This window comes from Halichoeres trimaculatus, unplaced genomic scaffold, assembly GCF_033239565.1.
Source record: "Halichoeres trimaculatus isolate MK-OKI-2021-1 unplaced genomic scaffold, fHalTri1.1 fHalTri1_scaffold_10, whole genome shotgun sequence".
Lineage (NCBI taxonomy): Eukaryota > Metazoa > Chordata > Actinopteri > Labriformes > Labridae > Halichoeres > Halichoeres trimaculatus.
The window spans coordinates 19951637-19968589 of record NW_027437187.1 but is presented as its reverse complement, the minus strand read 5'-3'; the positions used below and the strand labels follow the sequence as shown (position 1 = coordinate 19968589).

The 16953-nt window shown below is 45.1% G+C and overlaps 1 protein-coding gene across 1 annotated transcript; it reads left to right on the top strand.

The window, feature by feature from the left end:
* The first annotated feature begins 3 nt into the window (after window positions 1-3).
* LOC141797107 (zinc finger homeobox protein 3-like) lies at window positions 4-16953 on the top strand. Its single transcript, XM_074678532.1, has 11 exons — window positions 4-337; window positions 2691-4398; window positions 4482-5020; window positions 5127-5340; window positions 5960-6055; window positions 6166-6299; window positions 6427-6537; window positions 7984-8128; window positions 8285-13044; window positions 13155-13814; window positions 13935-16953. The coding sequence occupies exons 2-11, from the start codon at window positions 2727-2729 to the stop codon at window positions 14049-14051; spliced, it is 8448 nt and encodes a 2815-aa protein (XP_074534633.1). The 5' UTR covers window positions 4-337; window positions 2691-2726; the 3' UTR covers window positions 14052-16953.

Genomic DNA, 16953 nt, shown 5'->3' with positions numbered 1-16953 from the left:
ATCTCAGCCATTTTTTGAAGGAAACTAATTAGCAGGAATAAAGAGCCAAGTGTTTTTCCCCCCACAGTGATCAGAACTCATTCTACCTCTGGAGCTCGCACAAACCCCTCCGTCCCCCATCTTCTGTTTACTACAGCCTGTATGTAGCTTTAATTACTCTGTTGTTTGCTAACAACTCGGACCCCGCTGCTCTCTCTCCCTCTCCCCATTTTTCCTCCTGGCTCCGTAAAAACGCAGAGGATCATTCATAAGGAATGAGTGGACTCTCTATACGATTGTTTTCTGGACTACTACACATTCAGCGTACGGAGCTTTGTACCAGAGCCGCTGCAGAAATGTAAGTCTATTTGTTTACGATATATCAGGGACATGGGAGGAAACAACCCGGTGCTGGGGAGGAGGGAGTGTTTGCTAATTCGTAAAAAAATCACGCTTTGTTGATCATCTTGTGCGTTGAGTCACCTGTTACTGGATACAAAACGCGATCTCTCACTTTGTTTAGCCGGATCGGAGTGTGGTACGGTGGTCCACTGTAAACAAAGGCTGAAGTATAAAGTGTGGGCTGAATGTTGGTCAGTGACTTCACAACACAGAGGCAGGGAGTTAACTTCAAGTCGCTGCCCGCACAGCATTCTGAAACATCCAGGAATAACGCAAAACACAGCTTAGTGCTTTTACCTCAAGTGTGGTAAGGGCTGCATGTGGTCCAAGAGTTCTTCTTTCGCTGAAAACAATATCCGTACCTGGTTGTATTTATTTGTGGTCCACAAAAATGCTTTTTCTAAATGAACGAACATCACTTCAGCCTGTCTCTTTCTCTCTCTCCTTCACTCTCCCGTCTCCTTATTCTCTCTCTCTTTACACACACACACACACACACACACACACACACACACACACACACACACACACACACACACACACACAGATCCAAAGAAGACACTTTTTGTTGTAGACATTTATGCACAATTGTGTTGCACAACCTATTATGTGCACCTTTAACAACAAACATACTAGGTATTAATTATATCCTGTTTAAAGTACCATGTGTGTCCAATTTCAGGTGTTCTCTGTGTGCACTTAATTGACATTATCTGAATCAGTTTGCACTTCACAACAGGATGTACACACATTAACACACAGAAGAACACACACACATAGGCATTCTTAAATGATGGTTTCCCGCACTTGTGATCGATAGAGAGCCAGGAATGTTTGTATAAATAGTTACATTGCCGATAGACCTGGGTTATTGATTGCAGTGTAAATGAAAATCTTTATCAGATTAGAGACTGTTCTCAGCTGCTAGCAGGCAGGCAGACAGGCTCAGCCCCTCATTGCTACCCGATGGGACAGTGGACAGCTGCAGTGGGCAAGGGTCTGCGGCCTGTGACATAAACACAGTGCATTAAAGCACTATCAGAGTGCCGATATGAGCCATATATCTTTAAGGTGCAGAGAGGCGAGAGGGGGTGGCTGCAGGAGGAGATAGAGGGGGGTGTTTAAGAAGGAGGAGGAGGGGGTTGGTTGGTTGAAGGAGAAGGTGAAAGGGTACATTAAGGTCTCTCCTTGATTAAAAAAAGGTCAGTAATGAGATTGTGGCACACGCACAGTCAAAGAGATGTATCTGTCTCACCAGGCATCCATCTGTCAGTCAGAGAAGGGGAGGAGAGGCCGATTGGTTCATTTTAGGATGTCTTCAGAGGGGTGTGCGATTGTGCTAGTAATTCTGGCTCTTGGTGCATCCTTATTGTCCAGTATTTTTGACATTTAAAAAAAACAAAAACAACAACAACAAAATCAAACAAGAAAATGGGGCACACAGTCTTGAAATGTAAAGCTTTTTAAACTTTAATTTCATTGTTTTTTTCTTTTTCATTCCCCCATCATGTATAACCACAATTCTATAAAACTTTATCATATTATTAAATCAGATCAGTTATTCCATTCTTACTGTTGATGTGTTCAAGTGTGTGTTTATAGTGTGTTTGTCTTACAGAGGCAGGCACAATACGATGGGTGTGAATACAAAACACTGCAACTTCACAATTGGCTGTTTAATTTTAGTTTTTTTTTTTTTTTTTTTTAGCAAAAATCTTATCACAGTTTGTCTCTGCTTCATATTGACTGAAATGCAGTTTAAATAAAATATAAAGGTGTTTATAATTTGTCATCCCCTGTGTTTGCATTATCACTTCTTAAACTGCTCCTGCTCAACAGAAATCTCCATCTCCCCACATCATACCTCCGTGCTAATGAACACCAAGATGAAGAAAAGGATAAACTGGCTTTGAAAATGTTCTTTTATCCACTTTTATCTAAATGTGGCAATTTAGTGGAAGCCCTTTAGCTCACAAGCGTTCAGTTCTTTATTTAATCCCATCCCCGGAGGAATATTATAGACCTCCTGCGCAGCCTTTACCCGCATTCCTCTACCTAGTTTAGCGCTCATGCTATTGATTTTCCCATTAAGGGCTAACGCTAACCCCTGAGTAACCAGCCTCTGTATTGCGCACAGTGAAAGCAGTATTGAACAGATGCTATCCAGGGACTGTAATCAATGGCCTCCACTGTTACGCAATATTATTTACATGACTCATGTTTTTCATTTTCGTCTCTTTCTCCCTTTTCCTTCTTTCCTGTCTCTGTCCTGCTATCCTTTCCTCTTCCTCTGTATCTGAAACACACAGGTGGGGAAGTGATGTGTGGCAGCTGTAGCCTCTGGTATGGACAGCAGTGAGGGAGGAGGAGGGGATGGAGGGGGAGGAGAGGAGAGAGATGCTGACCTAAGTCCCCAGGCTTTATCTCTTCCTCTCCTGGCCCTGGCGGTCAGCCCTGAGAGGGGGTCATCCTCTCATACCTCAGCCACAGCCCCTGCCAAAGAGCCCCCGACCCTGCCACAGCAGCAGGAGGAGGAGGGCGCAGAGGGGTCACAGGCTAGAGAAGAGACCCAGGGATGGGAGCAGAAAGAGGGAGGCCGGCATCCACAGGAGAATGGAGCATGTCAAAAGCAGGGGACGAAGGAGGACTCGGTGCAAGGATATTTGTCAGGGCAGAGGAAGGAAAAAGGGGAGGTGCATGTAGGTGTGGGAGAGGCGTCAGTTACAGGGGGGCTTCCAGCAGCCCTTAGCAGCAGCAGCAGCAATGGAGAGGAGGAAAAGGAAGAGGAGGAGGCCATCTCAAACCAAAGCCAAACCAAATCCAAATGTTCTTTATTACCTCAACAGAGCCAGCACAGCTCTTCTTCCAGCACTGCAAAGGCCAGTGGCACACTCGACAGCAAAACAGCCGCCTCTCCAAAGCCCCCCCTTTCTCCTTCCACCTCTCCAAAGCCCTCCCATTTTCTTCCCACCTCTCCAAAGCACTTCACTTGTCCGTCCTCATCTTCTGCCCTGCTGAGCGAGACAGAGGTAAAAGACATTAAGGGAGATCAGGGCTGGATTTCTGGGTTTCCTCAGAGCTTTAAATCCCAGCAGTCTACTCTGGCTTTTTCACTGGCAGGTACGGAGCCTGCCAGTTCACCTGCTGAGGATGATGGGCTGACAGGGGTTCCTCACTCTTCCATTTCCGATGGAGATGGTGCCAAAGCTCCAGAACCAAATGACAGCCAGCTAGAGACAGAGGTGGATGAGGAGGGGGATAAAGAGGAAGAACAGAAAGAAGCTGTACTTAAAAACCTCAACCAAGACCTCTCTCCTAATTCACTGACGAGTCACATGACCATAATGCACTCACGCAATTCCTGCAAGACGCTGAAATGCCCCAAGTGTAATTGGCATTATAAGTCACAGCATACACTGCAAGTCCACATGAAAGAGAAACATCCAGAGACTGGAGGCCAGTGTGTGTGTGCTGCCTCTGGGGGAAAGTGTGTTTGTGGGGCTGCAACACGAGACGTTTGTGGATATTGTAGTTCGGGGAAACCTCATCCTCGCTTGGCTCGTGGTGAAACCTACGCCTGTGGCTACAAGCCCTACCGCTGTGAGGTGTGTGACTATGCTACCTCATCGAAAGGCAACCTCAGCATACACATGCAGTCAGATAAACACCTTAATAACGTTCAGAATGGGGGACACTCAAACGGTCACCTGCCCACCTCTCACATCACCAACAATAGCAGCTCCTCCAACGGTCACACAGCAGAAGAGGCTGCATACAAGCTTCCACTCTCTATTCCCACCTCTACAACCCAGCCTGTTAAAGTCACACCACCTGCACACTCTCATGGTAAGCGGTGGCGGTGTGATGTGTGCGACTACGAGACCAGCATTGCCCGCAATCTGCGCATACACACCACCAGCGAGAAACACACGCACAACATGCTGCGGCTGCAGAGAGGTTACTATCTGTCTCACTGCAGAGGCCTTGCTCCGCAGCTCAAACATCTACAAAACGCAGGTGAGACATGAATTTTTTTAAGTGTTAACACTGAAAAACCTGATTGTGTGTTGATTCTTAAAGTGTTTTTCTCTGCATCACAGGCGCTGAACTCTCCTTAAACATGCGACTGACCAGCCAACAAGTCACTGAACAGCCAGTCACCCTGGGGTCGACACTTACTCCTTCCCCTTCCCCCTCTCCCTCACCTCCTCCAGCTCCATCTCTTTCCCCCACAGGTCCCCTCTCCCAAGGGGTGTTTCAATGCCTTGTCTGCTCCTGTTTCTCATCAGACAGCTTAGAGTTGGTGGAGCAGCACCTGAACGCCACTCGCTCTCTGCCACAGTCTGAGTGGTGCTCCCTGGTAGCAGGGGGCTGCCACTGCCGGCTGTGCGGCTACACCACCCCACTGAGGGCTAACTTCTCCTTGCACTGCCAGACGGACAGACACCGCACTCGGTACCAGCTTGCTGCTCACCTTCAGGAGGGCGGAGACAGGGGTCAGGAGGGGGCTGCGCTCATTGCTAAAGGCAACCCTGTCCAGCTGCGATGCACCCTATGTGACTACATGACTAGCAGTATGGAAAAGCTACGAGGACATTCCCTTAGTTCACACCACAAGGCCAGCGTCCGGGTTTACCGAGTCAGTACCCTCTTTTTGTCATAGGCCTTGAAAAGTATATGTATCTTACAGTTTCTGATAATCACTCTTGATTTATATAATGTTGTCTTTCCTTCCTCATTTTTAGTTCCTGCAGCAGTATGACGGTGAGGTTGATGGTGGTTCATGGCTGTTCCATTGTCTCCTATGCAACCACTCCTCCTCCTCTAAACTCCAAGTCCTGAAACACAGTCAAACCCCAATCCATCAACAGAGGGAAGGGCTACTCCAGCTGCAGCCCATGGGTGGCGAGGAGTTGGCAGCCATTTTTACCATCAGGAAAAGCTCTGATGGGGACCAAGGTGAGACGTTGTGTGGTTTGTTTGGTTTCATGTAAGGGCTGCGGCTGAGTGCAGACCAGGGATTGAGATAGAAAGAGCGAGAAAATGAGTAATGGCTGTTGCTGAGATATTGATCAAGTAGATTGATTAGTCAATACACATCCTTGTTATATCCCCAATAAGTCCTGACAACAGCTAACTAGCACCTGCTAATCGATGCACCAATATGAGTACGCTGTTCATTAATGGCAGAGGTGGAAATTGGCAGATGTCTGCAGCGTCTTTAAGATGAGACACAAACTTGACTCTTCTGAAGTGAAAACACCTAAAAAGATAAACTCATCGCTGATGTTGTGTACTCGGTGCATCATGTGATTTGTCTCTGAGCTGATTAAGACTTATCGAGGTGAACTGATGTGTTGTAAGTCCATATTACGTCTACTCCACCTCTGAGGAGTATCTAATGGAGAATCAATGATCAATCAATAGCGTAGGGATGCACACAAGAAGAATGAAGTGTTGCTCATACGTCTTTTGGAAAGATGCTGTTTAGATGATAGTATAAACTATAATTAACATGAAAGTTAGAAAAATCCTTATTCATATGGAAGATTTTTTGAAACATTTTTTCTTGTTCCAGGAGAGTTCAGTGAGGATTTGGAAACTTCAAGTGAGACCACAACTAGTCCTTTGAACTCAACCAAAAACAAATGTGACTTGATTTCTGAAGAGACAGGTATTGCTGCTTTTAATTGAAACACAGTTTAACTTGTGTTTAAGTTACATACTTTAATTGCATAATGGATTGCGTAAAGATTAAAAAAATTACGCTTGTATCATTTTTAGCTGAAGTAGAAAACAAGGGGGAAGAAAGAGAAGAGAGAAAGTCTGTGAAACGCTCATCCTCTGGATACGAGGAACTGGAAATCTCCATTACAACCAAACGCCCCAGACTACACCAGCAAAATGAGAACCAGCAGGTAAGAAAAGTAAATCCAACAATAATCACAAGAACTGTGGTTCAAAATATATCTAATGTCACAAAAGCATACAGTCTTCTAATTCATTGTTTCCCTCCATTCCTTAATTTTCTCTCCTCTCCCCAAGACTGTCCAGTGCCCTCTGTGCCAGGTGAAACTCCCCTACTTACACCTTCAACAGCATCTCACACATGTGCACAGTGTGGCCCAGGACTGTGTCGACAAGCTCATCAGCACAGTAAGTGTATGCCACTGTGTATTGTTGTATTTCTGTTTGTTGGGAAGCAAAAGAAAATGAGAAGGCAAAGCGATGGGGGATGGGGGAGAGTGAAATGTAGGGAGACAATTCCATTAAGAAGGCACCAGAGAGAAAGGCAGCGCTTTTTTTAATGCATGTTTAAGTAGCTCCCCGCTATCATCTTTGATGCAGCCGTGCATTCTGTGTGCATGTGTATGTGTGTCTTTTAGAGTGGAGGAGAGAGGGTTTGACTGAGTGAGTGAGGGAAAAGCCAGTCTTTCTATAATGCATGTTTAAGTAGCCCTCTATTACCAGAAGTGCAGTCAAGCTAAAAAGGGGCCCCCATGCTTTTTACTGTGTCTCTCCAACTAACAAAGACTGGTCATCTATCCACATCACCATCCTCCATCTCCCTGGCCCGTATGCTAAGTGGCCTTTGTCTCTTGCGCTCTTCGCCTCCACTTGACTGACTGCTTTTCACCCTTTCCTCCCTCTGCTGTCCCTTTCTCCCCCCTCAAGCTACTCCTATCATTCCTATTCAGCAATCTCTGCTTCTGCCCCTCCCTTTCTGTCTCTCCCAAGCTCTCTCTCAATTTCTTATGCGTTACCCCTCCCTTACTTGGTCTCTCTCTCTCCAAAGCAGTTTTTTTGTTCATTGCCCCATACTTCCTCACTCCCTCTCCCTGCTCTCTCTCTCTTTTTCATAAACTAAAATCCTAACCCCTCCCAATCATCGTCCTCCCTCCTTCCCTTCCACCCACCCCTCACTCTTTCTGATAGTAATTGAGGTTCATTAATTCAGACTGAGGTGATGATGGCCATTATGTACCTTGCTTTCCAATTACGCTCTCTAGATTAAGCCTGACCTTCAGTTTTCTCTGCAGTGTGCATGCGTGTGTGTGTGTGTGTGGTTGTTCTTCCCTTTCTCTCTTCTGAAGCTGTAACGCAGAGAAAACTCTTGTCATGTAAATCTCATCTTTAGCTGTCCGTCCTTTCCTTAGGGTAGCTAGCTGCTCACATAGATATAGTATTTGCTTTCAGTGCTTGAAGCTGTGGAGATGGAGGCTCTCTATATGAAGAATGATTTTGAATAAATTCATTATTCAGCTCAGTAAAGTTTTATTAAACCCTTGGGGCATGTTGGAGGATGTCGTGGGTGCTGAAGGGCAGAACCCACATATCTCTACCATATACGCTTATTACCAAATTGATGTTCCCTGCTACCTACTCTGCTGTGCAGGCAGGTGCAAGATTTAAAGATACACTCACAAATTCATACTTGAATGTTTTGAGGCACTGAAACAGAGAATGTGCAGCACTACGTGTTTGTCGCATCTTGGTGTTTGTGCCATGCATTTCATCACGTTTCATTCCCTATTTTGAATTGGGAGACAACAGAGATAGAAGCTGTTTAAATAAAAGATGACAACTCTCTTTTTCCGCCAGGTTGCACCACCTATGAAACAACCACCACCTTCGCTGCAGACGGAAACACAGCCAGAGAGGAGTGCAGACGACAGACAGAAGGATAAAAACCTTAAGACTTCAACTTGTTCTGAAGCCGCCGCACTTGATTCACAGAAAAATGAAGGTGTGTGAAAAATGCACAGCGCAGTTCCTCATATGCAAATATTTATGAATTATTAACTTTGTTGTTGAACTGCATGTTAGACTCATTGACTTATTGGTGTAATATTCTTGTAAAGTAATAAAAAACTGTTTTTCACAAATTTTATACATGTTGCAGGTATTTCAGTTGAACGCATTGAAGGAGAAGAAGCCACACCCAAGGATGTGACAGCTCTACTAACACCACCTCTTGAAGACAACACTACTCACCATTCAAATGGCAGACTGGATCCTCAGTCCCCAACTCAGATCCCCCCCTCTTCTCCGCCCACTTCCCCAGCCAGTGACCCCCCTTCATTTTCTGATCGCCATGGTTACCGGTTTCGTTGCAGCAGGTGCAGCCTGGCGTTCCCCACTCAGGAGAAGCTCCAGCTGCACTGGCAGTACCATGCCATGAGGGCGGCGACAGAATGTCCCATCTGCTCAAGACAATGTCGCAGTCAGGAGGCCCTGCAGAGACACATGCAGAACACACACTCACAGCTGGACAACACACAGGGACAAAATACACTCCTACCACCTCATACTACACAATTTACAGAGCTGAACAAGAGCTCATCTCAGCAAGATTTAAGTTTATCACCTCAAGTGGGTCAAGAAGCAGGAGCGGCTGAAGATGAGGACTTAGAAGAGGATGAAATGCTTGACATGGAAGAAAAAGAGGGTAAAAAAGAAGATGATTTTAAAGAAAAGGATATGGTTGGTGAGATTGATGGAAGTGAGGAGGAAGTGATGGAGCAAGATAAAACATCACATGAAGAGATTGTTTCTGAACCAAGTTCAAGCTTGCCCATTAAAAAGAGTTCCAACCCTACCATGGACCGGTACCTTGATCCAACCAGGCCCTATAAATGCACAATCTGCTCTGAATCTTTTACCCAGAAAACCATTCTTCTGGTCCACTATAACTCAGTGTCCCACCTTCATCGGGCCAGAAGAGCCCTACAGGATTCTGGTACATCTGTTGCAGCTCCTGAGGCTTCCCGTGGCCAAGATTCAAGGCCTTACCGCTGTCGACTATGTGGAGTGGGTTACAGCCAGAGCTCCACACTGGACATACATCTTCGCTCTGTTCTTCATCAGACCAGAGCTCGTGCTGCCCAGAACTCAGCACCACAGACTGTAGCATCTAGTGTAGCTGCTTCTGTATCAGTCTCGACTACTGTGACTCAGGCTGCGTCCACCAGAGAAGACAAAACATCCAAGAGTTTGCCCTCAACCAAGAGGCCAGATGTGGCTAGCTGTTCAGCATCTTCACTATTAGCCCCGGGCCTCCCAGCTGAGGCCCAGTCAGCCCTCTCCAACCCAAGTGACAACCAACAGGCTAAGAAGAGAGTGGCAGAGCTTCTGGCATCAAGAAACCAGCTTATGTTAATACAACAGCAACAATTAGCCCAGGCTCAGGCACAGGCCCAAGCTCAGTTACAACAACAAACAGCACTGCTACAGTCTCAGTTAATGCAGCACCTTCCTTTGGGGCCAGAGAGTCTCCTCAAACAACACTTTCCGCTAACACCAGACAACTTGCTTACTCTGCAGCAGCAGCTTCTTCTTCCCTTCTACTTGTCTGGAGACATGACGCTTAACCCAGAGTTACCTGTCAAGAGTTCAGAACTGCCAGTACTGGACATCCCCATTCCGAAAGAACAAGTTGAGACAGAAGCGAAAAGGGGATCTCAGGCAAAAGTAAATGAGAAACAACAACAGAAACAAGACTCAACCCCAGCTCTTAGTCAATTGAAGGATCAAGGACACTGTGAAAGTCCTGCTGAAGGCTGCAGTGGATCCTCCATGAACCAGACAGTAAGACAACTCAGCAAATCGAAGCTGGGGGAGGAAAAAGAAGAAAAGCCTGTCAATTCTGTTAAAAGTGAGAACCAGAAAAATGAAACAGATCCCTCATCATGTAGTCTTGGTCTTCAGTGCCCTCCTCCAAGAGTTCCTTATGCTGCGGTAAATGGGGAGCCTCTTAGATCCCTGCTGCAGAGTTATGGCTTTGAGTTGGCACTACAGTATATACAAAGTAGACAGAGACACCAGCAACAGCTATCAACTCTCATAATTACAGATAAATTTGAAAGCTCTTGTAAAAATGAAATTGACATGTTCCCAGAAGAAGAAAAGGACAAGTTTAGTGGACTGCAGGATGTAGAGATGGGAGGCTGTAATGATGACAAAAGCAGTGTAGAAGTCAATGGTGGGGTAGAAGACTTGCCACAAGAGAAAGAGCAGAACAAAGATGAGGAAAAAACAGCAGAAACAGAGAAAACATGCTGTGAAAGAGGAGAGAAATGCAAAGACTGTGGCAAGTTCTTTTCTGATGCCTTGATATTAAAGAGCCACCAAGAATATATTCACAGGTCTCTGTTTCCAACGGCTGCATTGGAGAGGTTTTCCAGAGAATACAGGCTGCAGTATGACCAGATGTATCCCCTCCCACAGCCTAAATCTGGGGAGGATTTAGCTACTTTTCCCCAAACTGCAGCTTCAGCACCATCCCCAGAACCCAAAATGGAACAAGTTAAACCACAAATTAAAACCCCTGCACCCTCACCTGATCTCCAAGTTTCAGACGCCTTAACAAAAGCATGTACACCAGTTACAGAACTAGCATCAAACGCTCCTCCGCCTTCTCCTCCATTACCCTCTCAGCCTCATGATTTTTCACAAGAGGTACTCAATCCAAGCACTTCTACCACAGCTACTTCTCACACCACATCCCAGGCTACTTCCATACCTCTGCCCTTGCCTATGCTTCCTCTTACCCTGCCTCAGCTTCCAATGCCTCCACTGACTTTACCTAATCTCTCCTTACCTCCTATTCCTTTTCCAATGGATCTCCCTCTCCTCCCTCCAGTTGTCATGCAGTCAGTAGCTCTCCAGTCTAAACCGTGGTTAGACTCAAGTGTGAACCCTGAGCTGGCAAAACTCTACCAATCTCAACTCAACCAAGCACTGCTCGGGCAACAGCCTCAGCTTAGTCCAGCTTTGTTATCCCAGCAACCTCAACTAAGCCCAGCTTTGCAAGTTCAGTCCCCCCAGCTTAACCCTGTGCTCCTGGGTCAGCCACCTCAACCAAACCCTATCCAGACAGGACAGCAGTCCCAAGTCAGCCCATCAATACTTGAACATGGCAAAAGAACACGAACTAGAATCTCTGAGGACCAGCTGACTGTTCTGAGGAAACATTTTGATATCAACAGTCTCCCTAGTGATGAAGAGATCAACAAGATGTCTGCTTTGTCTGGTCTGCCTCATAAAGTAATCAAGCACTGGTTCCGCAACACCCTGTTTAAGGAGCGTCAGAGAGACAAAGATTCCCCTTACAACTTTAACAACCCTCCTACCATATCTCTGGAGGTGTCCAACAAGGAAATGGCACAACCCCAACCTTTGTCACTTTCCCCAAGTTCACTGTCTCCATGTCTTCCAGCCAATAATGCCCCACTGCCCCAGGCAACAGACCTTCAAAGAGGAGAGCCCCACAGGGGTCGACGCTCTTCCCGAACCCGCTTCACAGAACAACAACTAGAGACCCTGCAAAGTGTGTTTGAAGCCACACCTTATCCTAGAGAGGAAGAATATGACAGGTTGTCTGCTCAGCTGTCTCTTCCAAACCGAGTCATTGTTGTGTGGTTCCAAAATGCCAGACAGAGAGCTCGCAAAAACCAAGATCGGGGAATTGATGATATGTCAGAAGCTAAGAACCAGCGTGACATCATTCACAGGCAGAAAAATGGTTGCCGGAAGGATGATGATGATGATGATAATGATAATTACAGCTGTGGAGATGAAGGACAAAGTGAATCACAAAATGAAAACTCCATGGATTTGACTTATGAGTATTACACCCATCCAGATTCACCTTTTATTGATTCTTCTTCTCCCTGCCCAGAGAGTGAGCATTCAACAGCCAAAGGTGAGTCAACACCTGTTACCAGGAAACCAGAAGATAAAACAGCTCTTGTTCAAACCCAAGGTGGAATTTCAGATGCAGACACTGAGCATAAGGACATTGCTCTGGCTATGAAAACAGGTTCTTCTCCAAAGCCTGAGTCCAACCTGGAGCTGCAAAATACTCAAGAAAGGCCTGTACCTTTCTTCGCCTCCTCATCACTAAAAGCAGAACCCACCACCATTTCTGCATCTCATTCCAGTCAGGGACTCATACACAGCCCCCATTCTGGTCAAGCTGTTGAAAAGTCTTCTGATACACCACCCAGCCTCCCTGCTCCTCCAGAGCCTGAAAAGAGCCACTTTCAGCTGCCTGATACTAACTCTGGCTTATCCATGGAGACCCAGCCTAGCAAACAGCTTCCACCCCAAGCCCAGGCTCAGTTCCAATGCAGTGTTTGCCCAGTGTCATTGCCATCGTTCCAGCTGTGGCAGGAGCACCAGACAAGGCATCTACTGGCAGCACAGTCCCATGTCCAATTTCTGCACTCTGGCTTCACAGACCGAACCATGCCTTATATGATGCTCCACCCCAACCACACTCTGATGGCAAGCCAAATGCTTTCAGGTGCTATGTCCCAAATGCACCCTAACCCATCACATGCAATGATGTCACACTTAAACAGCATGCAGATTAAGAATACACACCCTGATCACTCAAGTACCCCTCTCACCAGCCTTACCCAAAGCCCCCTAGCTACCATTAGACAGAATTCAAAACAGCTGGCAGAGAGTAGTCTAGAAAGCCAGAGGAATGGTAGAGAAATTGAGGAGGATCACAGAAGGGATAAGCGCCAGAGAACCACCATCACCCCAGAACAGCTTGAAGTGTTGTACCAGCGCTACAGCATGGATTCCAACCCCACCAGAGGTGTCTTGGAAAGCATTGCACGTGATGTAGGCCTTACAAGACGTGTGGTTCAGGTACTTTATGGAAATTCGTTGTCTTTATCTAAATATTTTTGAAGAGATAAACTGAAAAACAACACACCAAAACAAACTAATGCTTTTAAACACTGTTCTTTCATACACAGGTTTGGTTTCAGAATACACGAGCCAGAGAGAGAAAAGGACAGTTTCGTTCACTTGGGCCAGGATCGAGTTTCAGCTTGGGTTTCAACCACCTGCGCTGCCCCTTCTGTAGGGCTCTTTTCAAGGTGAAGAGTGCTCTGGATGCCCATATGAGGTCACGCCACTGGGCCGAAGCTGAAAGAGCAGGCTACAACTTGTCAATGAATAATGGGTCCAGTGGGCATATTGGGATGGTGCCGTCATCTATTAGGGACAGGCCTGGCCCCTCTGTCTCCTCCAACCCAAACCAGAGCTACGTCATCAGCAGCAAGGAACCAACTCTGAAATCACTTATGACCTCCATGCCTTCAACCACTGATTTGAACAACCCAGAAGAAGAGGAGGACTATGAGGAAGATGAAGAAGAGTACCCATGCGAAGAGGGTTCCAGCTTGGCTGACCAAGGTTCTCCTAGTCCAGAGGGATCTGGGGGTCCAGGTGCAGATTGGGGTGAGACACAAACTCTACAGCAGCAACACCAACAGCAGCAGCGCCAAAGGACACAGATGAGCCACTACCAGTTGCTCCAGCTCAGAGACTTCTACAGAAGCCACCGTAACCCCAACCGACATGAGTGTGAGGCACTGGGCCAGGAGTTGGGACTACCTCACCGTGTGGTGCAGGTAAATGCTAAAAAATCATTAAAAAGAACTGTTTGACTGCATTTATTTTTATTAATTTTCCAGGATTAGTGAGTGTATTCAAGAAAATGACATGTATTTCATGAATATCTGTTTTTGCAGGTGTGGTTCCAGAATGCAAGGGCCAAGGAGAAGAGGGCCAGGAGCCTGAGCTCTGATGCTGCAGAGAGAGAGCAGGCTGAGCTGTCCGCAGGAGCAGGGGAGAGGGACAGAGCTTAGAGAGAAAAAGAGACTAAGGCCTCTTGTGTCCTTCTTCCACATCCTCCTTGAAACTCCTGCACCTGTTGTCAGCCTCTGAACATATACTCTGTCCACTTTGCTGCCAAACCTGTTACCCTAACACCCCAAAGATGCAGAGCCACCTTGGCCCAAAGAGAAACTCTCTCAACTTTAAGTACGAGAGAGCCCAAACCAAGTCCTCTCTACAAGAGCTTTCCTCTGTTCATTTTGTTTGAAAACTCTTGCCTGGTCTGTATTTTCTTGTCAAACAGCACTTCTGTCCCTTTCCTGTCAGACACCTTACTACAACCAAACACCATCTTGTTAAACCAACCAGATGCCACAGAGGCCAAAGAGCATTCTCCAAGTATGTGACCTCACTGCCCAGCTAGACCTGCAGTCTACCTCTCAGTCTGCATGACAGACTCACAGTGGGCCCTCCAACAGACAGTGCTAGATGACTAGCTGTGTAGCATGTAGTGCCAGTCTGTAAGAGGCTGGAAAATAAATTGTCAAAGAGATTTAGTGTAAATAGAAAGCTCCAAAAGATAAACTTGAAGAAAAACAAAGCTGTTAACAGTGACAGAAGATGGGAAAAAAAAAAGAAAAATATCCTTGAAATAGACGGAGGTATTCGCATAGAGCTTTTGTAAAGACTGACTCAGATTCCAAAGCTCGTAACCAAAATTTTACATGTCTGTGGATTTAGTTTCAACATGTTTGTTTCCGATAACAAACTGCAGAGCTGACGTCTGTATGGTGAAAGGGTGAAACCTGCAGCCGGCCAAGGAAAGCCGGGTACCAATGGACTGATGCGGTGCTCAAACGCAGCTTCACCCTCCACAAGCCAATGATGAGTCTTCTGTTGTACATGTACACCTTCTATGTTTCTTTAGCGGATAACAGCCCAAATAGCACAGAAAGGAAAAATGTTAGTTTGTCCTGAAGGGGGCAAACTATTTTTTATAGCACTCAACCATTTAACTGTATATGAAAACTTTAACCAAACTCAAATTTACATTGTGTGTGTTTAGTAATAGTTTCTTAATATAAATCTTATGGATTGAGATGAACTGTCTTGCTTCGATATAATAGTGTCATGACTATGAAAAGAGTATGACAGCTTTGATATGTTCAGGCAAGGTGACTTACTGCCTTTCCGTTCTATTTGAATATACCAATGGCTGACCAATGTTATGTGATTGATGTAAAGCTTTCTATGCTCAGGTCAACAGCTCAACATGGCTCCACTTTAAATGTGACCCCAACTGAACTTTTCTGTTTTCAAAACTAAAGAGTCATGGTACAACCTTGGACTAAGTATTACAAGATATCAACAAAACATCTCTGTATTTCAAAGATCTGAGCTTTTCACCACTGAGTACTAGATTGTTACAAAACCTTATTGAAACTAAAGTGTTTAATAGTGTGAGGGGTAAATGTACAGTATTTAGCTTTTGTATGGTTGACTCAAGACTTCATTGGATGATTGAGACATGGCTCCCTTTTCCACTCACAGATAGAGAGCTACTGCGCAAAGAAGAACTTTGGATGTTATTGATGTTATTTTTATACACTTAATTTATTTTCCCTATTTCTTCCTCCCTTCCTACTTCCTTCATTTTGTCTCTACTTTTCTTCTTGTGTTAATTTACAACCAGTCCTTATTCTGGCTGTAATAATGATAATATAACAATAATAGCTGAACAATAATTAATGCTTTAAGACAAAAATCCAAAGATGTGATAATACTTTAACCATATGACCTACAAAATAAGCGCTACTGTTTACTTGACGATGTATTGCTGTTTTTAAAGAAGGAAGGAGTCCCTATATCTAAGCTACTGTTTTCTGCCTCTCATAAGCACACTGGAGACTGTAACCAAAACCCAAAACTAGAGCCATGGCAGTCTGTAATATAGCGGTTAAAGAGTTTTACTTCTCTTAAGAAATGTTGCAGTTTATTTTTCTTTCTTTCTTTTTTTTACCATAGTGTTGAACTTCAGCCCTTAAGGATGTCCAGTTTGCTGCTAATGTACTGTAGTTTCTAACGATACTGTAGAAAGATGCATGCTCTGATCGCTTTATCACTAGGCTTTAATGACTACAAACTGTAATGATACCTGTGATGCTGTTGATAAACTGCTCCTCTGTTATTTTGTTGAAAACACGTGGATATGTGGGGCTCAATTCCATCAGGCTTATTTTCAGTATCTATAATTTACCACAATTTAGAAAATAAAAATAACACTCATGATAACAGAAATATATTTCAAACTTTCACAGAAACCTGTTTGGGGCATTATCTTCTAAAAGTACTTATGGAGATACTGAAAAGCTATTTGAAGGAGTTAAGACCCCAAAACCCTCAACTGATATGTGTCAGTCCTTCTGTGTTGCATTGTCTCTTGTCAATATGTCCAACGACAACAGCTTTCCTGAACTCTGACATCACAACCTGCTTTCCAAAGGGTGTGGACTGACTAACTTCATCGAGTTTTGTTTTTGAACTAACCAATGTTTACGACCAATACCAATGAGCTTTCCTCTGTACAGTAATGTGCATTCCAAATACCACAAGGCAGTTTTTTTTGTATACTGATTATTTTGAATATCATTTCTCTCGTGTTCTCTCGCTCTTAGTGACTGTAAGATGTAAATATTGAGGTTCTCTATGGTGAAGGGACTCTGTTATCTTTACTGTAGGTAAAACTATTTTTTTCCTTTTTTCCTGGATATATTGTTGCCATAGTGATGACCAAAAAGATACCTGTGATGTGCACCTGTCCTCATGTCCTGCTCCAGTGGTTTATTGTGTCTCTATACTCCCCCTTCCCCAGTTCTCTCCTCCGTATGTGTGTTTCTCTTCCCTTCCCTTCCCATACTCCACTGAGCTAAATAA